This window comes from Meleagris gallopavo, chromosome 13 (assembly GCF_000146605.3).
Source record: "Meleagris gallopavo isolate NT-WF06-2002-E0010 breed Aviagen turkey brand Nicholas breeding stock chromosome 13, Turkey_5.1, whole genome shotgun sequence".
In the NCBI taxonomy this organism is placed as follows: Eukaryota; Metazoa; Chordata; class Aves; order Galliformes; family Phasianidae; genus Meleagris; species Meleagris gallopavo.
Genome location: NC_015023.2, coordinates 18,457,537 through 18,482,839, shown reverse-complemented (window position 1 = coordinate 18,482,839; position 25,303 = coordinate 18,457,537). Strand labels below are relative to the sequence as shown.

General features: G+C 49.1%; 1 protein-coding gene across 1 annotated transcript; it reads left to right on the top strand.

Moving 5' to 3' along the window:
* The first annotated feature begins 6 nt into the window (after positions 1-6).
* LOC104913072 (large neutral amino acids transporter small subunit 1-like) lies at positions 7-25,303 on the top strand. Its single transcript, XM_010718201.2, has 5 exons — positions 7-558; positions 12,253-12,378; positions 22,959-23,064; positions 23,744-23,788; positions 25,066-25,303. The coding sequence occupies exons 1-5, from the start codon at positions 30-32 to the stop codon at positions 25,208-25,210; spliced, it is 951 nt and encodes a 316-aa protein (XP_010716503.1). The 5' UTR covers positions 7-29; the 3' UTR covers positions 25,211-25,303.

The following is a 25,303-nucleotide window of genomic DNA, read 5'->3' as shown; positions in this document are numbered from 1 at the left end:
AGAGGAGCCCGGCGGGCTCGGCCTCCTCCATGGCGCAGGAGGAGGAGAAGCAGGCGATGGAGAAGATGCTGGAAGCGGCTGGAGGCGCTCAGGAGAACGGCTGCGCCCGCACGCCTTCTCCCACCGCCGCTCCCGCCGATGGTGAGGGGGTGGCCTTGCAGCGCTCCATCACGCTGATCAACGGCGTGGCCATCATCGTGGGGACCATCATCGGCTCCGGCATCTTCGTCACCCCCACCGGGGTGTTGCGGGAGGCCGGCTCGCCGGGTCTGTCGTTGGTGGTGTGGGCCGTCTGCGGGGCCTTCTCCATCGTGGGCGCTCTGTGCTACGCCGAGCTGGGCACCACCATCACCAAGTCCGGCGGGGACTATGCCTACATGCTGGAGGTGTACGGCTCCCTGCCCGCCTTCCTCAAGCTCTGGATAGAGCTGCTCATCATCCGACCCTCCTCGCAGTACATCGTAGCTCTGGTCTTCGCCACCTACCTGCTGAAGCCCATCTTCCCCACCTGCCCGGTGCCTGACGAGGCTGCCAAGCTGGTAGCCTGTCTCTGTGTCCGTAAGTAGCCCCGCGACCCCCGCATTCTCCCCTGTTCCTGCGAGCTCCCGCTGCCCCACGTGGCTCCTGCCTACCATCTTTTGCCTTCCCCAACCCGCCCGTGCCGGGGGCTGCTCCCTTTTCTCCTTTGCTATGCAGCGCAGGCTGATTTTTAATTGATTTTTTGAAACAATATGAGTAGAAGACCCCATCCCCAATAATCCAAGCGAGAAAATAAGTCCCCATTTGGCATTCTGGGCTGGGGAACCCTTAGGATTGTCAGAACCGCAGCAGAGCAGCGTGCTGTAAATGCAACGTGTTTGTGCACTGCAGTGGGATTTCAACGGCCCCACGGCAGCGCTGGGGACTGCGATTGATGGGCTCTGCTGGGCAGCCCTCTGTCTGTCACAGCTGATGTCCATCACGGGCAGCACCGGCAGCCGGTGCTGAATGTGGTGCTGCACTGCCCAGCTGTTTTCAGCACTGCTTTTAAGTCGTTTCTCTGTTCTGCTTCCGTGCTTGAGAACTAGGCTTTGGATTTGTAGCTTTTAGGTATTGGGATGTTTGGTTGTTTTTTGGCCGTGTTTTGGCTAGCAGACGTTATTTCTCGTGACACTTGCCTCTCCAAGGAGTTCAGCATGCCATGATGCATTTTGGGCCATCAGTGTCTCTGCTATGGCAGATGCTGCTGTAGTCCTCGTCTTTTCTCTGCTTTCTGAGCTCTGGTGCTGTCAGTGGAGCCTCATTTTTCTTTCCTCTGTGGCTGTGAAGTCACCCCATCCAGACTCCCCATTTCATGAATACAGGAGAGTTTTCAGCCTTTCTTTCCTTATTTCCTAGCCCATCAGCATCCGATTCTATTGATAGTTCCTGTGCCATTGTAAAGATGTGCGTTCCCACAAGATACTTCCTTTTGGTGAGGGCTTTATAAAGCATTTATTTGGTGCCCAGAGCTGCATGCTTTGTAGCTTTGCGGCTCTGGGGGTGGCCCTGTCTGTGCCATTCAAGGGGAGGCTGTGTTAGATTCTTTCACCTCTGGAGATTGCAGGCATTCACAAGTTGCAGTCGTTATGGGGGTAATAGATTATCTGTAAACGTCTTCATACACAAGCTGACCAACTCTTTGATGCATACTTGATATTCCTTGCTAGCAGATAAAATAAGAAACAGGCAGGGCAGCAAACTGTGCGTTTTTGGGGGCAAGACTGAAACTTACTCCCTGGATCAATTTTGCATCACGTCAAGGCAACTGGACAGATGTTTGGGCTTTCCTTCCAAGCCATTAACAAAATGGAATGTGTCTATAAACAAAAATATAGCCTCCCATCTAATAAAGATGCAGCAGGCTTAGAAAACAACTCTGCTGGTTGGTTTCTTGTACCTTGGGATAAGATCTGCTTTTACATCTTTTTTGATCATATGCAACGTTTTCTTCACTGACACAGAGAAGGGTGTGCATGCACTTGGTGTTCACCTGATTTATTTGCTGAGAAGCCAACAGCATTAGGAAGCTGATTGCATAGAATTTCTTACTGTTTTACGTCCAAGTTGTGCAGTGCAAGGCCATGCTGAGTTGATAAAATCTTTGTGTCTTTACCAATACCTGACTTTTCATCTGCAGGAGCTTTGCTGGAAGACTTGGGCTCAGGTGTTTCTGTTCCCATTTTGCTGATCAGAAAATAGATGTATAAAATGGATTGCCCATGGCAAGATGTCTTCATCCATGGGATGGATTGCATCGTGAATCTTGACGCCAGGTCTCCTCCTTGCTTTTGCTTCTCTGATAAGTACTATCAGTGCCTGCAATATCCTCATGCTAGCAATCAGTTTTCCTGCAGCAGAGTTTGTTCTTGAACCTTTAGATTGAAAGAACAAGGGTAGAGTTGCTAGTCCTATAAATGTGCACCATTTTCATGTATTTCTTCTTTAAACTTTCCTCCTCACAACCCCTGGTTAGCATTCTGTTTATGCTTTGGGTTAAATCTCTGTCTCCATTGCTTTGCAAGGTTAGTTCATTGTGCATCACCTTCAGTGAGTCGGATCTCTATAACTTTGTTTTCTGGAGTTAGCTTTCCTACTGCCTGGTGCCAAAACCACATCATGAGATGGGAACAACAAATGAAGTAAATCTGGTCCAAGGGCTGAGGGAGTTACACAGAGCTTCGATGCACTTTGTTACGGGGTTGTTCCGAACACCCGCAGCCACTGACTTGGTGTTTGTTTTTCCAGGAGCTCTGGGGTAGGAAAAGTATTTGAGCACGTACTCTACAGGGTATGTTAGTCATAGAATGGTTTGGGCTATCTCGAAGGGGGAAAGAGTAATTTGGGAAGGAACAAGGGAATTTGGGCCCTGCACAGTTGACCTACTATGCAGCCAACACTCAACCTCCAGAAGAGCACCAGCCGTATTCTTTGCCAAGCTTGTGTCTCAACATAAAATGCAATTGAGCGTATGGTTCCTGTAAGAGGAGAAATACAAAGCAAGTTGTTTTGACTGCACGTATTACTGGTGTTGAAGAGTTGAATGAGTTACAGAGGCAAATCCCCACCAACGCCTGAAAAACAAATAGAATTCCTAGGCATTAAGGTGATCTGAATAAATCACAGTCTTGAAAGAAAGGAAAAATAGTTGGAATAGGGAGCTTGGTTCCTCCTGAAGTACTGAAGAAAACTAAGTGGGTGGTAAGCAGATTTCAACTTCAAACAGATACTTTCTGCAATCAGAGTTGTAATCTGCAGTTGGTATGCAGGAGTTACTCCACAAGATGTTATGAATGCTCATTAAGGCTGCCAAACAAGTGCAAGAATCCATTAGAAGAAAGTCTTCCTCTAGGAAGATGGGTCAAGCTGTTCATCATTAATTTGGGTTATTTTACATTCGTTGCACAACAGCTCGTGCTCTCTAGCTGTAAGAATCTGTGGGTAGTGGGTTTCAGCCAGTACTTAAATAGCTTGTGGCCACATCAACTGCGTGGCACTGAGTGTGTGAGATTGGATGCCTGATGCTCCCAGGGCTGAGAAGTCATGAATGTGATCCCTTTTACAGAGGGTGGAGGAACGGTTACTAAGTCCTGACTTCTCATAGTTGATGGCATCTATGTTATAGTATCACTATTCTGATACTATTATATATGTAAAATATATATATAAAATATGTATGTAATATACTATTCTGACCAGCTAAGGAGCCCGCTTCATGTACCATCAGGTGTGCATGTGGTTAAATGAGGATCCATTATATTAATTTGGTGGTTCCTCTGCTGAAGCAGTGTCCCGGTAATAGTCTGGATAATGGTGTGGAACAGCATCCGTCCGAATGCACATCTCTGGTATCTTTTGGTGTTCGTGGCTCAGATTTGTGTTTACAATTGGCTGCACGCGTTACATTTCATAGATTTGAGCTGATGATTTTTAAGAAAAAAATCATTAAAAATTACAGGGCACAGCCTGGGATGCAGTGCAAAGATAACATGCATATTTTGTATTTCCAGCTGTTAATTTAAAGGTTTCCTACATCTGATAGGACTTCCAAGTGTCGTGCATTAAATTCCCTGTAGAGGAGGGAGATGGGATAACGGTACTTCCAGGCATGAGCTGGTTTTTTTTCGACTGGTGTTTCACACGTCCTAAGCTGTTCTTCCTGCATACATCCTCACACCCAGCCTACCCTCCCACCCAAGTGCTGCATAACAGGTTATTCTGTAATTCACTTATTTCTTGGCAATGTCATCTGCTCCCCGGAAGCTTGAGGAAGCAGCCAGTTGCATCTAATTTTACCCTTCAGTATCAAATGGTTGATTTGACTGTTAGCTTCTGAAACCCTCCATTGCTTGTCAATTACATATGCTAATCTGGCACTGAGAGCCCAATACTGCTGCAGCAGTATCTGCTCCTGCCAAGGTTACAGTGTTTTAATCTTCTTTCCAAGTTCTTTAGACCTCCTTTGCTGCTTTTAAACATTATTTCGGACAGTGCTGCGAGCGTGGGATTCCAGGAACATCATCGCACATTCATCTCTTTTGTTACGAACAACCTAAGAAGAATTAGGAGCAGCCCGTGCAGAGCTGAGTCGTGCCCATAGCACGTGCTGTGTGTGGAAGTGCCTGCTATTGCCCTGAGTGTGCTGTGAGTTACAGGAGGGGAACGGCACCAAATCCAGCGGTTGACGGAAGTGCATAAGTGTGTGCCTTGAATGCCTGCCAAATTACAGTCCATATTCAGTGGCTGCATGTGTTGCAAGCAGGATGTCTTTTATCTGGTGCTGATATCTTACTTCAAGTCTGTTTGGCCAGTTGTTTGAAGTGAAGCTGTGGGCAGATTTTGAGCTCATCAGGCAAGCAAAGCAAGCACAAAGTGCATCTTGCACTTGTCTGCTCACGGTAGGTTTATTCTGCAGCATGGAATTAACCCACCGTGCTGAGCGGGTTGTGAAGCTTTGAAGGCTTCTCTTTTTCCTCTTCCAGAAAGGTGGATTAGGTAACTATAAGCTGCATCCGTAAATACAGACCTGTTTGATCAGGTTGGAAGGAAGGGGTCTTTGCAGAATCCCTGCTGTACGGCTAATGCTGCAAGGTAGAGATTGCTTTCTTAAATCTGCATTTAATTAGAGAGAGTAGCATTAATGAAAACAGCTTCTGACACTCGTTGGGCTCTCCTGAAATGGATGAGGGTTGGAGCACTCTTGTAACACAGCAAGCAGCTCCTGCATTTCTTGGCATCCCCCTCTGGCTCTTACAGCAAATGTCCCATTAAATTTTATTGTATTTGAATGATTTACATCACCATTGAGATCCTTCCGAGTCTTGCTCTCCTAACATGAACAAATTGGGAAGGCTTTTTCAGAGAAACTCCCTGTGATCAGTCCAATTCATAACAACGTGGCAGAGTATTTCAGGCATCCCAGCAGCCTCGCAGTGTGGTGTCAGAGGTGGTCAAGGGAAGGTGCTTCTGTGTAAGCACAGCGTAACCATGGGCCAGGTAAGAATCCACGTTCAGCAGGTCTGGTAACTCTTGGCAGGGATGATGATGGATCTGCTGGATTCAATGTCCAAACTCAGTGAAGATATGTTGTGTGAAATGATGGGGATGATGTCCAGCTTGAGAGCCAGTCTGCTGTATCTGCAAACCCGACATTCATTGTGCAGCCCTCCCTGGGGCTCCCTCGCTGCCCTGTGCTGCACTGTGTTGGCACAGCTCTTGGAAGACAGTACAGTAAGTGCTTCTTAATTTTTATCTTACAGCATTCTGGAAATTTGCAGGTGTAGCTGCTTCTGGGAGCTGTGATACGTGGTGAAGTGCTCACTTCTGTGGGTGCCTGTTCTAAGTCTGATACAGCACCGGGGGCTTCCTGGAACAGAGATAGCTGGGAACTGTGACAGCAGCTTTGCAGTCCCTCTTTTGGCAGGAATTGAAGTGAAAGCATGTTTTTTAATCCAGGATGGTGATTCTTCTGTTCCTTCCCACCTGTTTGGAGATGGCACCATCACACACATCTTGTTGCTAACCCTTTTCTTCCTCCCCCTGGTGTATAGATACCTCTTTCCTCTTTTTTTCTTCATTCTATATCCAACCTGTGTTCTGGTTACAGCCCCCCTGCCCCATTGTGTGTTCCCTCGGTTGGTTGAAGCTGGCAGGAGAGGCCATTTTTTGGAGACACACCGGGTTTCTGATTGCATCGAGGCAGTGGCTTTGGGAGGGATCCCACTTTTCGTCTCCAGTAGGAGCAGCAGCCCTTGCCCTCTCTTCTCACCTATTACTTGCTGATGTGCTCACACCTCATTCCTCTGGGAAGGAAAATGTAAAGGAAGCTGGAAACTCCTGCAAAGATGTATGCAGTATTGCAAGACAGTTTTAATATAGACACGTTTTCTCTGGTGCCGTCTGCTCCTTAGAATCATAGAATCCTTACGGTTGGAAGGGACCCCTGGAGGCCATTTAGTCCAACCCTTTCTCTACTATGGACTGATTACAATGGCTGTTAGGTTTCTCCAAGGACTTGTCCTTGAAGAAATATCAGCGGAGGTTTTCTTTCTGTCTCTTCTGTTCGCTGCTATGCGGGGCACAGGGCTTCATTCAGTATCTATCAGGTTGAAGTTTCCCTTATCGTTTTCTGTCTGTGCCCTTGTATGTGTAACTTGTGTTAGCTTGTGCTGCTAGAAATAGATACCTGAGGCTGCTCGCTCACTCTGGAGCGAAAGGAGCAGCTTTTGCTGTAGGATGTTGCAAGGAAGGAGCTGGGATCTGTGCTGTAAGTAATTGCAAGGAGAAAACCAGCATCACCCCGTGGCAGATGGTAAATGGGAGCACGATGGTACGGCTGCACGGACTAAGGGAAATGCATGAGACATAAAGAGGAGTGACTGTGATTCATCCTCTGTGTGTTACAGTCTGTTTTCCTGGTGAAGAAGCTGAGGTGGAGCATACCCCATCATTCTTCCTCTTTCACAATGAATTCCCTGCCCTGCTATGCGTTTTCATTTTGCTCTTGCAGAATCACGAGTAAGAAACCATGGGTAACTTGCAGTAAGTTGAGTTTATGTATTAAAGCAGGCTGCTTCTGCATGTTCCTCCTCATTGTGGAGGTGTATATGGACTTACATAGGAGGCACTGCAGAGCAAGACCAGGGAAACTGATAGGAAGTGAAACAAAGGACAATGGGGACATTGTGCAGAGCTCCCAGAGCAACGTATAACATCACACACAGTGTGGTGTGGGCAGCAGTGCCAGTGCCTCGAGAACTCCAGCATCCATTTCAGCACTGTTTCACCTGAAAACCTGCTAAGGATCTTTGGTAAGTACTGAGCAAACTCTGTTTCCCTGTCAGAGGGTGACAAAGGCTGCTGGAATCGGATCCGTTGATGCCCCACGGACACAGAGCTCCACGTTGGCTGCTTGTCCATTTGCATTTGTTCAAATGGAGCCGCCCTGAACGCTGTCTTTTTTTCCATTTCCTATCCCTGGCCACATTCCATTACCCGTGAAAGCTGCAGCCCTGCCCTTTTCACAAGGATAACTGCCAAGACCATTGCATCATAACTGCCGGGCCCTGCTGTACCTGTGTCAGCGCTCCATTCATCCACTGTTTGCTTTGGATAGAAGCACATGCCCACAGGGGAGCTTTCCTCCCTCCTGTATTTAGTTTTTTGGACACTGATGATGTTGTTACTACAGCGTGTTCATCGTGGGCTTGTTGCTATCCCTTTCTGTATCTGCTCTGTAGGGATTTATTCCCACTGTTATCCTGTGTTTGGGACTTGAGACTAGGAAAGCTTCAAGGAAGGAAGTTTAAAGGAAGTTTCAAGAAATATCCCCATAAAATATGAAGGGGAATGGATGTTGTTCTGGGTCCTATGTTGTGTTTGTCAGTTTATCCTTGGTTCCTACCAGTGTAAGGGGGAAATTACCTAATTGTGCCAGCGAATGCCAGCTGAACAGTGTGAGTGACATGCCTGGGGTAAGCTGACACTGCCAGGGCAGAGCAAATAATTGAAGCTGGACCCAGTGTTACCTTTGGGAAGCCTCATTTCTCTTGGAAAGCCTGTGGCTGTCAGCTGGTGTTACCTTCACCTGCTGGCCTGGCTGGAGTGCCCTGGAGGGAAGCTCACCCAATAGCTGGGCTGTGTCATAGGAGAAGTCCCTAGTGGAGATGAAGGTGCGTAGTACTTTGTAAGAACACCCTGTGTAATGCCAGTGAGCATCTCTTCCACTTCCACCAAGGAATAAAATAAAAAATAGTACCCTCTTACACTTGAGATCTTTGCAGCATTGTGGCTCCCATTATCTCAATTATGCAAAGCCCTTTTGAGTGGGGCTGCTGGGTCAGGCAGATCGTGGCACTTCAGATGGTGCTAGAATGCATATCCAAAGAATAATTCCTGGAATCCCTGCTAAGAATTGCCCCATGGGTCACACTGAGCACAGGGCTGCCCCGTTGCAGAGCTGCTTCCTGGCAGCACCCAGCAGCTGCACCTTCAGGAAGATGCAGTGTGGTTGAATGTTTCCCGGTGCTGTACTCATGTGCTGATGGACCTCGAAGCTGTGAGAGCACAGCTTTGTGTAAAGCAGTTTGTCTGAGGTGACTGGAGGGATGCCAGCAGTCCCTCAGCTCCACAGGGGGCACTTCAGAGCAGGGGAATAAAACCTGGAACTTGGGACAGCTGAGCTCTGCTCTCCTTAGAAATTGAGCAACTGCTGGGATTTGTCTTTTGCTGAGGAAGCACTCAGTCTGTTGTTGTGTGCCAGGGTCTGTGTGGTTCTGGTGGGACAGTCTGTTGTGTCGGTTTGTTTTTGGAACCCATCTCACGTTGGAAAGCATTTAAGCGTAGTAACTTTACTGCACTCGTTTGGGAAAGACAAATATTATTGCATGGTGGGGAAAGCAAAGCAGAGAGGCTGCGACTTGAAGGGCTCTGAACCACGACTGCTGTGGGAGAAGATCTCAGCCGTGTTCTGTCCCTGGCTCAAAGTGTTTTCTTGTTTTTACAAAAGCACCGCTATATTCTTAAGGGCTAAATGCAAAAGCTTGTGTTGCTTTCGGGTTTTGAGCTGCGTGGAAGCTTTTGCCTTTTATGTACAGCCCTACAGCCCAACCAGCAGGCTTCGTACACAACCAGAAGGTGAAAAACGATCCCAGGGTGGCAGCCTGCTGCTTCAGCCTCCACGCTATTGTCAAAGAAACAGAATGCCTAAATGGGGAAGAGAATGTCCATGTTGCACCTCCAAGGGCTGTCTTCACTAACGGGAAAATGTGCTTTTAGATGTGTTAGCTCATGCTTTAAATATCCCTCTGTAAACAAGGGCAGGTTTATTTTTAGCTTAATCGCCGGTCAAAGTGAGTCCTGGATCTGCAGTTCTCTGCTCATCCTCCCCGTTAGGATTCACCAGGGGTGCTTCCAGCAGATGAATTATATCTGCTTGGCGTTGTCTGTTTTCCTTCCCATACAGTAAGTTGACCTTGCTATCTATTTTAGTCCTTTTTCCTCCCCGTTTATCTGGACAGTGTTCCCTTCAGCAGATGTTGGAGGCAGATGTGCCCCAGCCTCCACTGCTCGGTGTTGCTGGACCTGGGGACGCGGTGTCTTTGCAATGTGGCCTATCTCTTCTGAGCAGCACGTGGTGAAGGCAGTGTGCGATAGTGGGTTATATTTGGGGGAACGTGCTGGTGCGAGTGCTGCTTTCCTCATCTTTTGCTTTCTGTCACGTGCAGGGCAGCCAGAATGCACTGTTCTGTCACCTGCAGCCTTGCTGCTCTGGGTCAGTTCCAAAGCACCACCCGCCGAGCAACCGTGCTCCTCGAAGTGCCAAATGGGCTGAAATACGTGATTCTGAAAGGAGTGTATCTGAAAATCTTCATTCTTTTAGTTTGTGTTGGTTCCTTCGCTTTTCTTTGTGAAGATTTCCAGCTCTCTCCTTTTCCATTCTTTATGCTCTCTTGTGTTCAGATGACACGAGATCCATAAAGCTTTGCAAGAAGCACAGTAAAACCCAACAATCCTGAAAGCAGCTGTGGTGTTCTGGGACATGGCAGGGTGCTGCTCTGGGACTGGTTGTGTCCTTCCCTGCCCAAGGTTCCCCTACCAGCTTTTCCTGTAGCCCTGAGCTGAACAGTAGGCAGCTCCTAAATCCTCTTACGCTGATGCCTGTCGCCATGGTGCTAGGCCATAGCAGGCTTTTAGACCCTTGTGAATGAATGATGCAACTTGCTTCCCTTCTTGCCTGTGTGCTCTGAGTCACCAGGAAGTCCTGTGGCTCTGTGACATTCACTGGAGCTGTGAGCCTCATCGTTGCTGTCAGATCCAGAAACTGGAGTCCCTGGGGACTGGGCTCTGCAGCCAGCCCTGGGTGCATCTGAGCATGCTCATCAGTTCCAGCATGGCTATTCCCAGCCCTGCTGTGGACTCCCTGTGCTTCCCTGAGCTTTTACCAATGTGGTCACTCAGGGTAAGGATGGAGGCTGACTGTAAGCCCATATGACCCTTTAAAATGTCAGTGCTTGTTCCTCCTCCCATCATTTCGTTTCTCAGTTTGCAGTTTGGTGTGCATATTCCCCTCGTGCCCTCCCTGGAAGCAGAACGTGAAGCTGTGCAGCTGACAAGCAAGAAAATGATCCTGTGTGCCATGAGCCAGAGAGCAAAGGCACTGCTGCTCCATCCTACTGCCTCAAGTTGGGCTGGTGCCCACATCAGTTTGGGCACGGCTGTAAAATTTGGGGGTCATCTTGCTTCAGAGTAGGGGCGTGGTGTGGTTTTCACTATGATGCTGTGTGTGTTGGGCACAGTGCGCTCTCACTGGGCAGTGATAGAGCCGTCCAGCTGCTGTATTTCTCCCTTCTACCCCATCAGCCTTCCTCCCCTCTGTCTGTGGCACACGTGCAGCTTAGCCTGCCTGGCAGCAGTCTGTCCCAGCAGTCCCCTGTACTGCAAGTAGAGCGTTGTGCTGATGGGCTGCCTCGCATCTCCTCTGATGAAGGCTGAAATACCTCCATCAGATGCTCTGGGCTTTAAAACATGAGTGCAGCCTGTGACCAAGGGAAGGTGACCTGAGCCTGGGTGCTTTGCAAAGCAGCTCTTTGGCTATGCGAAAAGGTGCTGTGAAGGGTGAGAAGAGCCTTGCAATGTGTGACAGGCACATGAAGGAGCGCAGTGGCCGGGCTGTGTTTGAGCACGTCCCGTAATGGGGCAGCACTTCTGGACGCTCTCCATCCTGTACCAGCTTTAGAAAAACTTGCCTGGCTCCTGGGGGGGTAAAAATACAAACTGCAATCTGAGTGGGAAAGGCTCGGAGCCCGGGGAGGAGAAGCCTGCGCCTAAAGAAGGCGAGATGACGTCTGTCCTGCTGGCTGGCTGGCTGTGGAGGCCTGCCATGGGCACTGTGCAGGGAGTGAGGGGTGACATCCAGCACGTGGGGCAGCAGCATTCCCTGTGTGACATTTGCCTGTCTCTGTGACATGCTCTGGCAGTGGCTGTGACAGTCTGTGCGACCTTCCTGGCACTATGGGCTGTGTGGGTCGAGTGCAGGAGGAGAGCTTCATTGGCTCTGGGTTCTCTTCCCATTTGCCCTGCTGACCTGTGGGCTTTGTTTGTTTCATGGTTTGCTGAAGGTGTCAGGTCTGCCTTCTTTTCTTTCATTTTTATGCAGCACAGAGTGGCCCTGATGGCCTCTTAGGTGCTATTGTTAAACTGGGAACAATACATCAGTTCTGGAAGCTGTCCAGCCATCTCCATGATGTTTCCGCACAGCTACAACATCAATTGTCTGGGCAGGGATAGCAGAGGACTGCTTTGATGCCATTGGCCCCAGTCACCACTTTTATTTATATGCCCTCAGAAATGTTTTTTTCCAATGCAGAAGGACGGTTCCTCGTCCCTAAAAGCGTGTGCTTCATTCACACTGCTGTAGAAACCCAGCACAGAATGGAGGAGTATGGAGAGCAGTGTTGTGTCTGACAAGTTGTTATTTCAGGCCCTGGGTGACGCAGCTCAAAACGTGACGTTTGGTACCCAAAATTTGGCATACAGTTGAGGAAGATGGCAGTGCCCTGAGAACCCCAAAACCAACGCACACGGCTGCAGTTGTGAGCTTGGTGGAGTGCATCTATTTATAAGGCACTCCTCTAGTTTGTTTGGGCTGTAGCAAAAAGCAAATGCTGATCTGTCCTGATTTGTTCTCGGTACTTTGCTGAATCCTGACGTGTCTGTCCTGTCTGTTTCTTGCAGTGCTCCTCACAGCAGTGAACTGCTACAGTGTGAAAGCTGCTACCCGTGTTCAGGATGCCTTTGCTGCAGCCAAGCTGCTGGCGCTGGCTTTGATCATCATTCTTGGCTTCGTTCAGATTGCAAAGGGTGAGTATGTCTCCTTTTCCTTTTGAGGGCGGTCTGGAGTTGGAGCTTCAAAAAACCAAATAGATAGAAATGGGAAGATAAGAAAAGAAGCTTGCTTTCTTTTTTTCTTTCTTGCTTATTTGCCTCGTGCAAGTATAAAACCCCCTCAAAACTACAGAAACGTTTGGTTCCAAACCCCTTTGATCAGCTAATGAGTACAGATGTGCTTTACTGGCTGCTTTTTTTAATTAGTTTGCTTTTATAAAAGCAGCAGGCTGTCCCGTTGAGGCCGTGGATGCCCCGTCCATCCCTGGAGGTGTTCAAGGCCAGGTTATATGAAGTCCTGGCAGCCTGGTCTAGCATTAGATGTGGAGGTTGGTGATGCTGCCTGTGGTGGGGGGGGTTGGAGCTTCATGATCCCTGAGGTCCCTTCCAACCAGGGCCGTTCTGTGAAAAGCAAAAGGAGTTTTCTCAGTGGCCAGCACAGCCCTGCTTAGTCAAAGTGGACATATAGAAATCCCTCCCCTCTCTGTGAGGAGGATATGCGTGTTGGTATTTTAATTCCTGTTTCAACTATGGGAGCCAGTGCTGTCTTTGCAGAATTTCTTGCTTTATCAGAGGTTTTCTTTTCTTCCAGCTCAGTGCCTGCACTCAGCAGGAACATTATTGAAGGCTTATCACAAAACACACCTCCCTCCTCTTCATATCTCCCCTGTTTTGCCAAACGTTTTTCTCTCTTAGAAGTAAAAATGAGCCTTTGTTGGTTCTTTCATGTTTTACTAGTAAGGTCTTTACAACTTTGTTTGTTTGTTTGCAGATAATCTTAATTTGCATGCGCAGAATCCCCTGCCCTCCCCCTGTGTCTTTGCTCCTTCTGTTGAGGCTGAGCCCTTCCCTGCCCTGGTTCTGTAAACAAGACAAGTTTTTGGTCTTGTGTGTAACATTCCATACCCACCTGTGCCACTAGCTCTTTACCTCCTGGTAACTTGTCATCTCCAGTTCTTCTCCTCTCCTTATGTTATGCAGTTTTCTGGCTGCCAGCGATGCCTCTGACCTGTGAATGGAGCCTTTTGTGCAGCTCTCTCCTGCAGAGCTGTCCTCAATGCTGCTTTCTCGTGCCCTTAGCTGACCTGGCACAGTGCACAGCCAGACAGGATCAGGGGCAGGGCTGAGCACGTGGCTTGCACCTTCTGTGCTGTCTCAGAAAGGCTGCTCTCAGCTGAAGCTGTACTATATATGAAGCTGTTTCCCTCTGCGTGCATCTTTGGGGTGGATGTAGTATGAAACCTATTACAGCTGTAAGTTTTTTTTGTAAGGTCTCAAGGTACTATGAGCTGTTGCCATACAGCTCCTTTCGTGTGACATTTATTTTCCCACTACACCACCTGGCTGCTTAAGGCAGGGAGAAAACACAACGAGAAGCAGGAGTTAGACCGTAACATCTGAAGGCAACGACCTCTTTCTGCTGTGTGTGCACAGCACTCAGGATAAAGGAGACTGGATCAGAGTGGCAGTCTGGGGATGGAATGGGACATTCCTTAGAGAGCCAATATTTGTATGCAGGGACACACTGCTGCTTGTCTGAGCTCCTATTTTACAGCATACTGCCTGGGTTTCTGCCCATAGTCTAACATGGATTTTATGAACTTCCTAATGGAAGTTGCAAGCTCTCTGGTAAATCATTCAGAATATACCCTTCCTTTTAGTTTCTGCAGCTTTCTCAGCTGTTCTTCAATGATTGTCGGGGCTGGAGCAGCTCTCCTATGAAGGAAGGCTGAGGGAGGTGGGCTTGTTCAGCTCGAAGAAGAAAAGGCTCTGGGGAGACCTCAGTGCAGCCTTCCAGTACTTGGAGAGCTTGCAAGCAGGAGGAAGACTGACTTTATACACTGTCTGATAGTGATGGGACAAGGATGGGTGGCTTCAAACTAAAGGGGGAGATTTAGGTTAGGTTTTAAGAAGAAATGTTTTATTCAGAGGGTGGTGTGAGGCACTGGAACAGAACAGGTTGCCCATAAAGGTGGTGGGTGCCCCATCTTTGGAGGCATTCAAGGCTGGGTGGGATGGGATCCTGGGCAGCCTCATCGGGAGGCTGGCACCCATGGGATGAGATGATCTTTAGGGTCCCCTCCAACCTAAGCCATTCTGCGATAGGATTCTATGAGATCACACCAGGTGACTCAACGCTGCTGTATCAAGGATACATGGACAGATTTTTCTTCTTATCATCACTTGCAGCATGTTGAAAATGGGGAAGCACTGCTTTCTGTCTTCATTACCATGAGAAAAAATGATTGCCATCTTTGAGACGAGGGAAACTTTAGATCAGGCTTCAGGAAAACACTTTCAGCTGGACTGCAGAGCTCAAGTAGGATGTCCAGAGATTTGCAAGGATAGATTAATAGACATCTCTCAGGAGTTGTTTAATAAGGCAGACCTGTCTCAAAGCAGGGAGACAAGCTGATGCCTTGAAGCCCTCGTGTCTGCTTGGAGAGGATGTGCTGCACACTGCTACTACAATGCAGAGCTGCTGGATCTTCTCCAGCAGAAATACTAGATGGCTGGTCTTTGAAAGTGCTGACACTTTGAAATGGATAACTTTCCTCTAAGAGGCCATTTAACCTCTTGGGTAGGTGGGTGATCCGAGCCCTGGAGCCAGCATCCTGCTTTTGTTGCTCTCTTATCCCAGCCCGAATGCTCCTTGCACAGAGGGCTCCCAGCACAGCCAGCTCAGTCCCACGCTGCTGGCTGCTGTTGGGTGAAGTGCACACCGAGCCCAAATGAGTTCTGTGCTGTGGAGTCTGGTGCTGAGATTTCAGCCATGGAAGGGGCCGTGTGTTCCCATGACGCTGTAGTTTTGGAGCACTGCTGATCAGTTCAGTCCTTACTTTCCCATTGCTGTTTTGTGTTTACAGTATCCATAAACAGAAGAGGAGCAATCCCACATTTTCTTGCTCAAATGTGGAAACTTCTGAGGCTTCACAGAAGTGTGTCCTCCTCTGCACTGACCTCCCACCTTCAGCTTTTGGGCTTTTCTTGTTATCCTTCCATTGAACATGCTCATTATTTCCCAAAAAGCAGCAACGTCTCAAGACAAATAAGTGTGTGGCAATATTACCACACGGAACACAGGCTTTCCTTGTGATCTTTCTGCAGACAGCTGTTTTATATCTCCTTTCATGCCAACTTCAAAAGGAGGGGAGAAATTGGTTTCCTACTTAACGCAGCCTTTCAACTTCTGGACGCTTGGCTCAGTACAATCCAACCCCTTGGGATGCACTTAGTGCACTAACTCACAAGTTACACTTTGAAAAGCATTTGTATGACTGAAGTTGTGCTGCTTTATAAGTTCATTGTCCCAGACTTAATGTGTAAAACCTTATATTTCTCCCCCAGCTGTACCACCCTGCAGCCTGTCCCTCTTAAGCAGTATAAACAACTTCTTGCATATGCAAGATAAGCATTTTTTGCCCTTCCTCTTACTAAGAACTAGGCGTTGTTGTTGTTTTTTTTTAATCAGCTCTCAGATTGTCTTCTGTCCAGCCATCTCCATTGCTTTCTGACCATGCTGTTTGTTGGGTGAGCAGGCAGTAGGACTCAGCTGGAAGGAGCGAAGCAATCAAGGTGTGCATCCTTACAGATTGGCACTCCAGCTTCTTACATGAGAGGAAATCCAGCAGCCTTCTCAGTCAGAAGTCTTGAATCACATCTCAGAAAGGATTGTCAACCTTTTCTCTTAGTGATGCTTAAGGATTTGTCCCTTTCCCATCTCAATGCCTGGTTCTTGATCTTAGATCTCAGCATTATGCTGCCTGGCTCCTTTGCTGTGCTTGTTGGAAGCAGAGCTGCGCCTGCTGAACCAGCACGGGGTGAGCTAAGGACAAAGTGGGCACGTCCAGCTCCAGACATTTCCCATGCAGAATTTTGACTAGGCTGGGAATCTTGTTTGTGTCAGCCAGCACTGGCACTCCCCACATCCCTATTGCCCTTTGCAGATAGGGATTTAAAGGTGGCAAATTTTAAACTCAGTGTGAGAGGGCTTCTGAAAGTGCAGAAATTAAGACCCAGCCAGGTTATTTTGCCAGTTCTATCTCTAAATTTCTTAAGCTTTCCCTCCCTCAGGTCTTTCTGGAGCCCTGGGCAGCCTGGTCTAGTGTTAGATATGAGGTTGGTGGCCCTGCATGGAGCAGGGAGGTTGGCCTTCATGATCCTCGAGATCCCTCCCGACCCAAACTATTCTATGATTCCTTTGAGATTTTCTTTTCCTCTGCCAGTAGTGACAGCAGCTGAGTACCTAAGAAAAGCCCCTTAAAGCCAAATCCACACCAAGAGCTGGGGCTGAACTCAGCAAACAGCAGAGGAGGGAGAGCAGCTCCGAGCACAGAGGGCAGGGCTGCCCCAGGTTTCCTTTTGACCAGTTCTCATCACCTCTTGTGTTCACGGGGTAAAACCACGAGTCAATCTGATGGATATCGAGGAGGTGTTTTACAAAGAGATGCTTTCCCATTTTCTGCCCCATCCCTCACGACCTGCCTTATTGGTAGCTGAGATTTGGATGCAGTGATGCAGGGAGGGTGCCTGTGCTCCAGGACCCAACCTGGGATATGGGAACCTTCTGCTGGTGGAGCTGTGGGTGTTTGAGATGAGCTTGGAGGACAAAGCCAAGCCAGATGGGTGTTCACTCAGTTATATGGTGACTAACTCGCACTGTAGATCCACTTTGGTGAGAGACAAAGCCTATGGATAGTAAACATTCCTCCAGCTTTTAATTGTATCTGTGCAAGTTGGGGCTGAGGCTTTTATACAAAAGATTGCAACGAAGCGTGCCTTGCAGCTACCCATGCTGTTTCTTGTTACGTTGGCAGTCAGAATTTCACATTTCATTATTCAGAAAAATGTTTTACTAAGAGCAAGCTTTGAAGGAAAGCCATTGTGCTTCCCTTACTCACCCTCTTGTTAGCAGAGGGCGCAGGGAGTGGAAGGCTGCACTGAAGGAGAGCACGAGAGAATGGGCTGGGAAGGCTGCCAGCATTCTGCACCTTTAAATCACATCAAGCACATGGCGGGGATTAATCAGGCATCTTAACGTTAGCTGGAGGGCTGTTACAACACAATTATGTTTTACGGGCCTCTCGCTCTCTAATCTTTGATTTCATCCTCAGCCAAATGGTGAATGCAGATGCTGAGGCTGGGTGGGCACGGCAGGTTGGTGCTATGCAGCCTGGCTGTTCTGCTTTGGTCATGGAATCACAGAATGGCCTGGGTTGAAAAGGACCACAGTGATCGTGTAGTTTTAACCCCCTGCTGTGTGCAGGTCGCCAACCAGCAGCCCAGGCTGCCCAGAGCCACATCCAGCCTGGCCTTGAATGCCTGCAGGGATGGGGCATCCACAGCCTCCTTGGGCAACCTGTTCCAGTGCCTCACCACCCTCTGGGGGAAAACCTTCCTCCTAATGTCCAACCTAAACCTCCCCTGTCTCAGTTTAAAACCATTCCTATCACCATCCACCCCTCACAAACAGCCATTCACCTTCCTGTTTAGATGCTCCCTTCAAGTACTGGAAGGCCACAATGAACTCTCCCTGCCTTCTCTTCTTCAAGCTAAACAAGCCCAGTTCCCTCAACCTTTCGTCATAGGAGAGGTGCTTCAGCCCTCTGATCATCTTAGTGGTCCTCCCCTGGCCTTGTTCCAAGCTGGTGGGAGCTGGGTGGGTGGTGAGGCAGCTGACAGGAGGGGCTCTGTTGGCTTCTCAGTTGTCTGAGTGCAGCTATCCCAGCAATGCAGATGTATTTAACTAGAGAGCAGCTAAAGCTTTGGCATTTGCTGTTTGCTTCTCTGCGTCTCTGTCTGGGTCTCTTTGGTTGCATGAGAAGCAGTCATTCATGCCTGATGAGTATTGATGCATTCAGCAGCTCTGTACGTGCGTTGTGTTTTATACTGATCCTTTCCCACAGTTAATGACTTTGTAATTAATGGCCTGGGTGTCTGATGCTAGGGATCTGAGAGACAGGCAGGTGATGTGTCCACCCTAAATGCTCTTGGCTGCCTTGCTTATGAAGTTGGTTGGCTGTAGCTAGCCCCTCTTTGCCCTCTCTCCGGTCAGGTGGCACATTTTTCTGTTTCATTCCCAATCACAAGTTTCTATGGATGCGGACTGAACCCTTTGTGCAGATAAACAAAATAAAGCCAAGCTTATGGGAAGTGGCTGGAAACCCCCTGGGTGGTTTGTTTGGGGTTAGCACCTTGCTGTTCATCTGCTCTGATCGGGGTGGACAAGGGGCATTTAGGAAACACCTTTCCTATTGTACCGAGGATCAAAGTGACCCTATTTGTCCAGGCTCTCTGCACTGCCTCTGCTTCCTGGCTCCTGGACAAGGCACGGCATGCTCTGTGCCCACACCTGGCTGCCCCTGATGCTGCTTTTGGGTCTGCTTATTTATTTTTCATCAGCAGATGTTAAGGTGGCAGACACGGAGGTTGGGAAAATCAGGAGGTGTTTGCACAGGGGGAGGAGAGTGGGGACGTTTTTGATGATATCAGCAGGATGGAGAGGAGGTGGAAAAGGTAACAGGGTCTCATCTGGCCCAGTGCTCAAATGGAGCATTGGAAAGGAGCTGTGCAGTGTGCGTTCTGGGGCTTCCAGAAACTGCTCAGGAAGACTTTTGTCTGAAGCAAATGGAGATAGGCAAGCTCCCATGAAGATCAGGGTGCAAAGCAGAGTTTAGGAACACGTGTGGTGGGTTAGCTTATGAACACAGCTCCAGCAAACAGCTAACTCCTTTGCAGGTTCTGGATGCCCTGAATGCCTCAATAGACCTCATAGCTTGCTGTGTGGGTGCAGATCTGGCAGCGCAGACCCAAAGGAGAAATAACAGCTCTTTGTGAACAGCATTTACAAAGCTTCCCTGCTCTGGGAGAGGCATTTTCCATAGGACAGAAGGGAGCAATTGAAATAAGGAGCGTCAGAACTCATCCACAGCCAGCAGTGAGAATCGGGAGTGTAACCCCTGAGCTCTGCCTTCTCCTTGGACGCTCTGCAAGTGCTAGATTTGCAATGGTGACTTTCAGACTGTAAGCAGACACCCATGAGCTGGGCCACCGTGGGATCCGAGTTTAATAGCTGCACAGGGAGAGCAGCAGCGTGAAGGTTGGTGACCGCCATAAGGGAAACACGAGTGGGCACGTGCTGGGTGCAGCTGTGGGGATGCTCCTGGCCTTAGCGTGCTCCTTGCTGCCTTGTTTTTTGGCCTGTCAGCTGCACTTTGCTCAGGAAATGTCTCAAGTGAATGCATTTTTTTGTATATGCAGCGCATGCCTCTTTGGCTCAGTTCTCCCCACAAGGGAGACAGGGTGATACCCTCCCCCCCCTTCCTTGCTGAGTTCCCTAGATGTCTGTGTTCCCTCTCCTCGCTGTTTAGGCAAGTTAAAAATAATTATGGTTAACTGCTTTCTGCATTAGAAGATTACTGCACTATTAAAACTGGAGCGGACACGACTGGGGTGCCAATGAACGTTCTCAGAGGAAGGGTCTGAACATGCAGCGCATGGACCGAAATAGGGCCCTCCTGCTGAAAGGCCCCAGGTGACCCATTGCTCACTGGTGCAATTACCAGAGTCTTGGCAGCTGGCAAGATCAGCAAATGGGGTTTCTGTCAGAGCTTGTTACCTTAATTTGGTTAATTGTAGAGCAGAGTGCGGTTGAGCAGCCAGTTCAAACCAGGTTTCAGAGCACCAGGGTGCCAGGCACGGACAGGGCACTGCCTGCTCCCAGCAGCTGGCGGTGGGATGGAATGGGTGCAGGAGCTGAGGGGCTGAGCAGAGCACACCCCTGCCTGCAGCCTGGGATGGGTTTGCTCACAAAGCCCTTGCACAGCCGTTGCCGTGGTTGGCAATCTCAGCTGCAAATTTGTACCCGTTGATTTGATCCCAAGTCTGCCTAGAGGCTTGAGTTGTGCACGTTTGGGCTGGAAAGGGCAAGATGGAGTGTCTGTCTGGAGCAGAAGTTCATCCCTCTGTTTTGAACAGCAGGGTGGGAAAGTGTCTGTGTTAGAGGAAGGAGGTAAGAAGGACTGAGCTGCACCACCCAGCCCAGCATCCCCAGTCTCCAGCCATGGCCCAAGAGCAGTCGCCTGTGGGTGAACCTAAGAACGTGGAGGCTCTTCCTGGGACCTTTTTCAGTCTCCAGGTCTTCTGCAGCAAATGTAGATTGATAGCTTTCTCTTCCAAGAGTTAGTCTAGCAGCTGCTTGAACCTCTGATTAATTGGTGATGGGGTGGCTGTTAGCAAAGTCAACTCCAGGTGGGTGCAGTCGGAGCTCACCTGCTGTCTTTTAAGGCTTAGCCCACCTAGGTGGCATCCCTTTCTGGCAGTCTATGGTTGGTTGGTTTGTTTTGCCCCAAGATGTGGTGCTGGCTATGTCTGTGACCACACTGCCATGAGGCACAAGTCAGTTACTATCTCTGGCAGGGCAGGATGGAGCTTTGAAAGGACAGCTCTGAGCTGAGATGTCATCTTCAGAGTGGGCATGTTCAGAAGCCCAGGAAGAAACCTGCCATTCCCAAGCGGCTGCTGCTTTGTGATGCTGCATTCTGCTGTGCTCTTCTCCCCTTCTGGGCAGCTGTGCCAGCTCAGCCCTTCCCTGATGGCACCACGCACAGCCTGGGGAGGTTGGGAGACACAGAGTGAAACCTGCAGGTGTGACAGAAGAGTGAATGTGAGAACAGAGGGTCAGCAGGTCTTTGGGAGCAGACATCCCAAGGGCTGTTTGAAATGCCCACTGAGCTCTCCTACACCATCAGCATGTGATTCCAGCAACTAATTAAAATCCCTGTTAACAAAAAGTGTAGCTTATTCCCATAACAAAAGACCTGGAAAGAATTAGACTGGTAATTATTCAGGAGGTGCTGAAAATAAACTAAGGAGAGCTGAGGCTGTGGGATGGAAGGAGCAGAATGTGATCCCATGCACACCCACCTCAGCTCCATTGTTCAGAGCCAGGCCAGGGCATTAATGCTACATTAAGATGATGTGACTGAACTCATAAGCCAGGAATTGAGGTTAAACTTTGCAGCATTGCATCAGTCTGCATTTCCACACAGCTCTCCTGTTTCAGTTCCTCGTTTCATTCAGAAACAGGCAGCTGGGCCCTGCTTTGTAGCCTCCATCAGCTTGTTGGCTGATGCTAGACAGGTCACAGTATTGCTTGATCTCTTTGCTTCCCTCTTTTCCTCTGCCCCCCTGCCCTGCTTTTGTACTTGTTTTCGTAATCTGCTCCCAGCTGCAGATGTGTAGCAAAAGAGGGTGCTGAGCTCTGCGTGGGACTCAGCAGGAGGGAGAAATGGGGTGAAGAGGGGCAACGCCTGGGATGGAAAGGATGGAGCAAGAGATGCAATGCTCCCACATGTAGGACAGCTCTGTGTCACAGCTTCACATCACTGGCGTGGGTTTAGAGCAGTCTCTAGCAAAATCCCACAAAGGGAAACGCCCCCAGCAGACCAGAGCCTGGCCCTTTCTCTCTGCTGGGAACAGAGTGCTGTATGTTTAAAGGTCCCTGAAGGCATCCTTGTTATCTACCCTCACAGACGGAGCTGTTGGTGGCACTTCCAGTGTGAAACTTCCCAGCGTGAGGGGGGAAGAAAATACTGCAAGAGTTGAAAAACACCTCGTGTTGTTCATACCCTGTTTTTTCCCCACCTGCAGGGCTGGGCACCTTGTGCTAAGAGCAGAAGAGTTAAGCTGCAGGCGCTGCTGACTGCCATGTGATGCAGTGGCTTGGGCGATTAGCAAAGATCTGTGCCCTAAGAGGAATCACATGGGCTGATGGGGCTCCCTGCATGCAGCCAGGGCTCTGTGGCTGCAGACTGGATGCAGGTGTGGTGCTGAGCCCTGCTTGCTCCCCTTCCTTCCTCACCGAGGGCACCAAAGGGAGCGTGACTTCACCAACGGGGCAAGCACAGAGCCTCCACATCAAAAGGCAGGGAACAAAACAGCTGCAGAGCGTTGTGAAGCAAAACAAACAAACCCTTGGCTGCACTGGGGGAGTTGTGACCAAGTATACAATCGAGTCCTCTATTAATGGCTTCTTGTTTCAAAAGCCAGCTCCATAACAGGAACTTTGGATCCTCGAGCCCTAAAAGAGCTAACTTCTGATATTCAAGCCCTAAAAAAGCTAACTTCCCACAATCAAAGCCATTGCCACAACCCGCTGCTTTATCAGGTGGAACTGGAGGAAATCCTGGGGTTTTTATCGAACGAAAGCAGCTTTCAGTTGAGAGAACAATGCAACCATATCTGTTTGCTTAGCATCTTCCAGCAGGAAGGCCCCCAGAGTGTTTTCTTCATGGGGAGATAGCTGGGAGATTACCTTGGTGATAGCACGTTGTTGTGTGAGAAAGTCTGACTGCTTGCTAATGGCCTGCTGCCCAACAGGGGCAGATCTGGGCCCGATTATTTGGTGCATTACCCCAACTGAATCAAGCACTGTAAAACTGGAGGAGTCAGCACAATCTGAGTGGGTGCAGGTGCTCTCCAACACAGCACCAGAGTGCATCAGTGTGATCATCAGGTGTCTGGCATCAATCTTTTCCTCCTGTTTTCCTCTGTAGGTGATGTGACGAGACTGACTCCTGAGTGCTCCTTTAAAGACACAAAAGTGGGCGTGGGGAACATTGTGCTGGCCTTGTACAGTGGTCTTTTTGCCTACGGAGGGTGGTAAGATGCAGTCCTCTTCCTTTTCTTAATGTTAAATACTTCGGTTTGTTCCGTTTGTCCCTAGGCTGTGTTTGCATCACCCAGGACCTTCCCACTCTTTGTTGTTACCAGGGCAGTGAGGCAGATGGATGCTCTGGGTTCCCCTAGTAATGTTAGTAGTTGTTCTTCACGTGCAATTTCCAGCCATCTCACTGAAGCAGAAAGGCAGCAGATGATGGATTGTTTGTTATCTCCTGAGAAGAAAGCAGGAGTGTGGAATCCTCTAGCAGAGACTGCCTGCATGCTTACAGATGAGTTTAGGCATGGCAAAGCGGGGAGACGGCCGTGTCCATCCGTGGCAGCACCAAACTCCTGGAGGACATCACTATCAGCCCCTTTGAGCACTGAGCAGCCCAAGGAGCTGCTCAAATTGCAGCGAAAACCATCACACTGCCCAGAGGCTGACCCTGCCACCAGCCCTGAGCCAGCTCTCCTTCCCTCTTGCAGGGCAGCTGGCAGCATGGTGCAAATTGCAGCAACCAGGACTTGCATTTCTGCAGGTTTGCAACTAGGCATCACCCACTGTCAGTTTTACAGCAAGATCTGGTTTCTATCCCACCTAAAACTCCCTTGTAGACAGATAGGGGTGGAAGGCTTTATTTACTAACCTGAGTTTATCGCTGTTCTTTTCACGTTACAGGAATTACTTGAATTTTGTTACAGAAGAGATGATAAATCCCTACAGGTGGGTGACTTCCCTGGGAGGGAAACTTCTTTGTGGCTATCCTGCGTGTGTTGTTATGGGTTGTTCATCAGCCCAGAAGCTTAAGTTTCTTTCTAGGGAAACAGGCTAATGGCATTGTTCTGCCTTGGATTAAGGGAAGGGGAATTATAATCTCTGTCTGAGAAGGGCTGTTGCTTACACTGGATTCCTGTGCTGCTGATATTATCTGCGTTGTTGGAGAGTCCTATTTCCTTGGCATGGCACCTCTCTGAATTATAGGCAAAGAGGAGGCACTTACAGCTTTATTGCTTTATTGTGTAAACTCCCACAACAATGTGCAGGCACGCATTTGTCATGTGCTCTTCCTGTTCTGTCGAGCAACAGGCTGCTTTCTGCACTGCTCGTGCCATTCAGGGCAGTGCCAAGGGAGCTGGAGAGGTGAGGATGGGCTGCACCAAAGCAGAGCATCACTGATAGATCCATTCTGCCTGTAGGGAAGGTGCAGCCCTCCTATCAGCATAGGCTTTGGGATCAGAGCCCGCTCCTGGCTGGCCCCAGTAGAGATTAGTGCCTGCTGGGAGCCAAGATTGGTGTGCTCTTTTCTTGACAAACACAGTTAAAGGAAGTTTTTGCAGTCTGCAGTTATTTTTTTGTCTTCTGGATGCAGCCATGGCATTTGAGTCTTGCCACCTGTGAATTTGGACCAATTATATGGGGAATCAAGCAGGGTTTCCTCTTTCAGTTTCTGCTCACAAATGAGGTTAGGCTGCTGGGAAAGGCACGTTTGCACCAACGCAGCCTCATCTTTGCAGCTCCACTCAACCCGTGGCTGAACTCATTTTCTCTGAGTTCAACCAGCTGCATAGAATTAGAGCTTAAAAGCAACCAACTCAACCCCTGCTCTTTCCATCCCCCACAAAAAAGCCACCAGCACAAATGCATCTCCTCTGTCCAAAGAGGATGACTGTGCTAATGCTGCTAGCTACCAAGAGCCGTGAGGTTTTAGTTTTACTTGATTGCCTTGACGGTGACCATGGATAACTGCTGCCCAGACAGCCAGAGTCTCCCTCTGTAAGAAAAACCCCTTCTGCCATCATCCTTTACTCTGTCAGCTCCAGGCTGTTCCCGTTTTCTGGAGGAAAGCAGTGTGATGCTGTGTATGCTGGAGAGCCATGGAGGAGCAGAACGGCTCCTGCCAGCTCGGAGTGCAGGAGGGCTGCAGCGTGAGCCTTCAGCACTCTCTGTCAGCAGCTGTCTCCTGAGCTCGAGCTGCATTACAATTGATGTTTTCTTCCTAGAAACCTGCCTCTGGCTATCATCATCTCACTACCTGTAGTCACTTTGGTTTATGTGCTGACAAACTTGGCTTACTTCACAACCCTGTCCACGGAGCAGATGCTGACGTCCGAAGCCGTGGCTGTGGTAGGTGCATTTCTGATGTGACTCATCTGGCTTCCAGGGCTGGTTAAATTGAACCTACAATCTCTGCATACATCTCCTACTTTGTCCCTTGTTGATCGTGGCTGCTTATAGGAA

Coding starts and splice junctions, on each gene's coding strand:
- LOC104913072 (XM_010718201.2), top strand. CDS start 30: ATGGCGCAGGAGGAGGAGAAGCAGGCGATGGAGAAGATGCTGGAAGCG. Junction 559..12,252: donor GGTAGCCTGTCTCTGTGTCC/GTAAGTAGCCCC, acceptor TGTTTCTTGCAG/TGCTCCTCACAGCAGTGAAC. Junction 23,065..23,743: donor CTTTTTGCCTACGGAGGGTG/GTAAGATGCAGT, acceptor TTCACGTTACAG/GAATTACTTGAATTTTGTTA.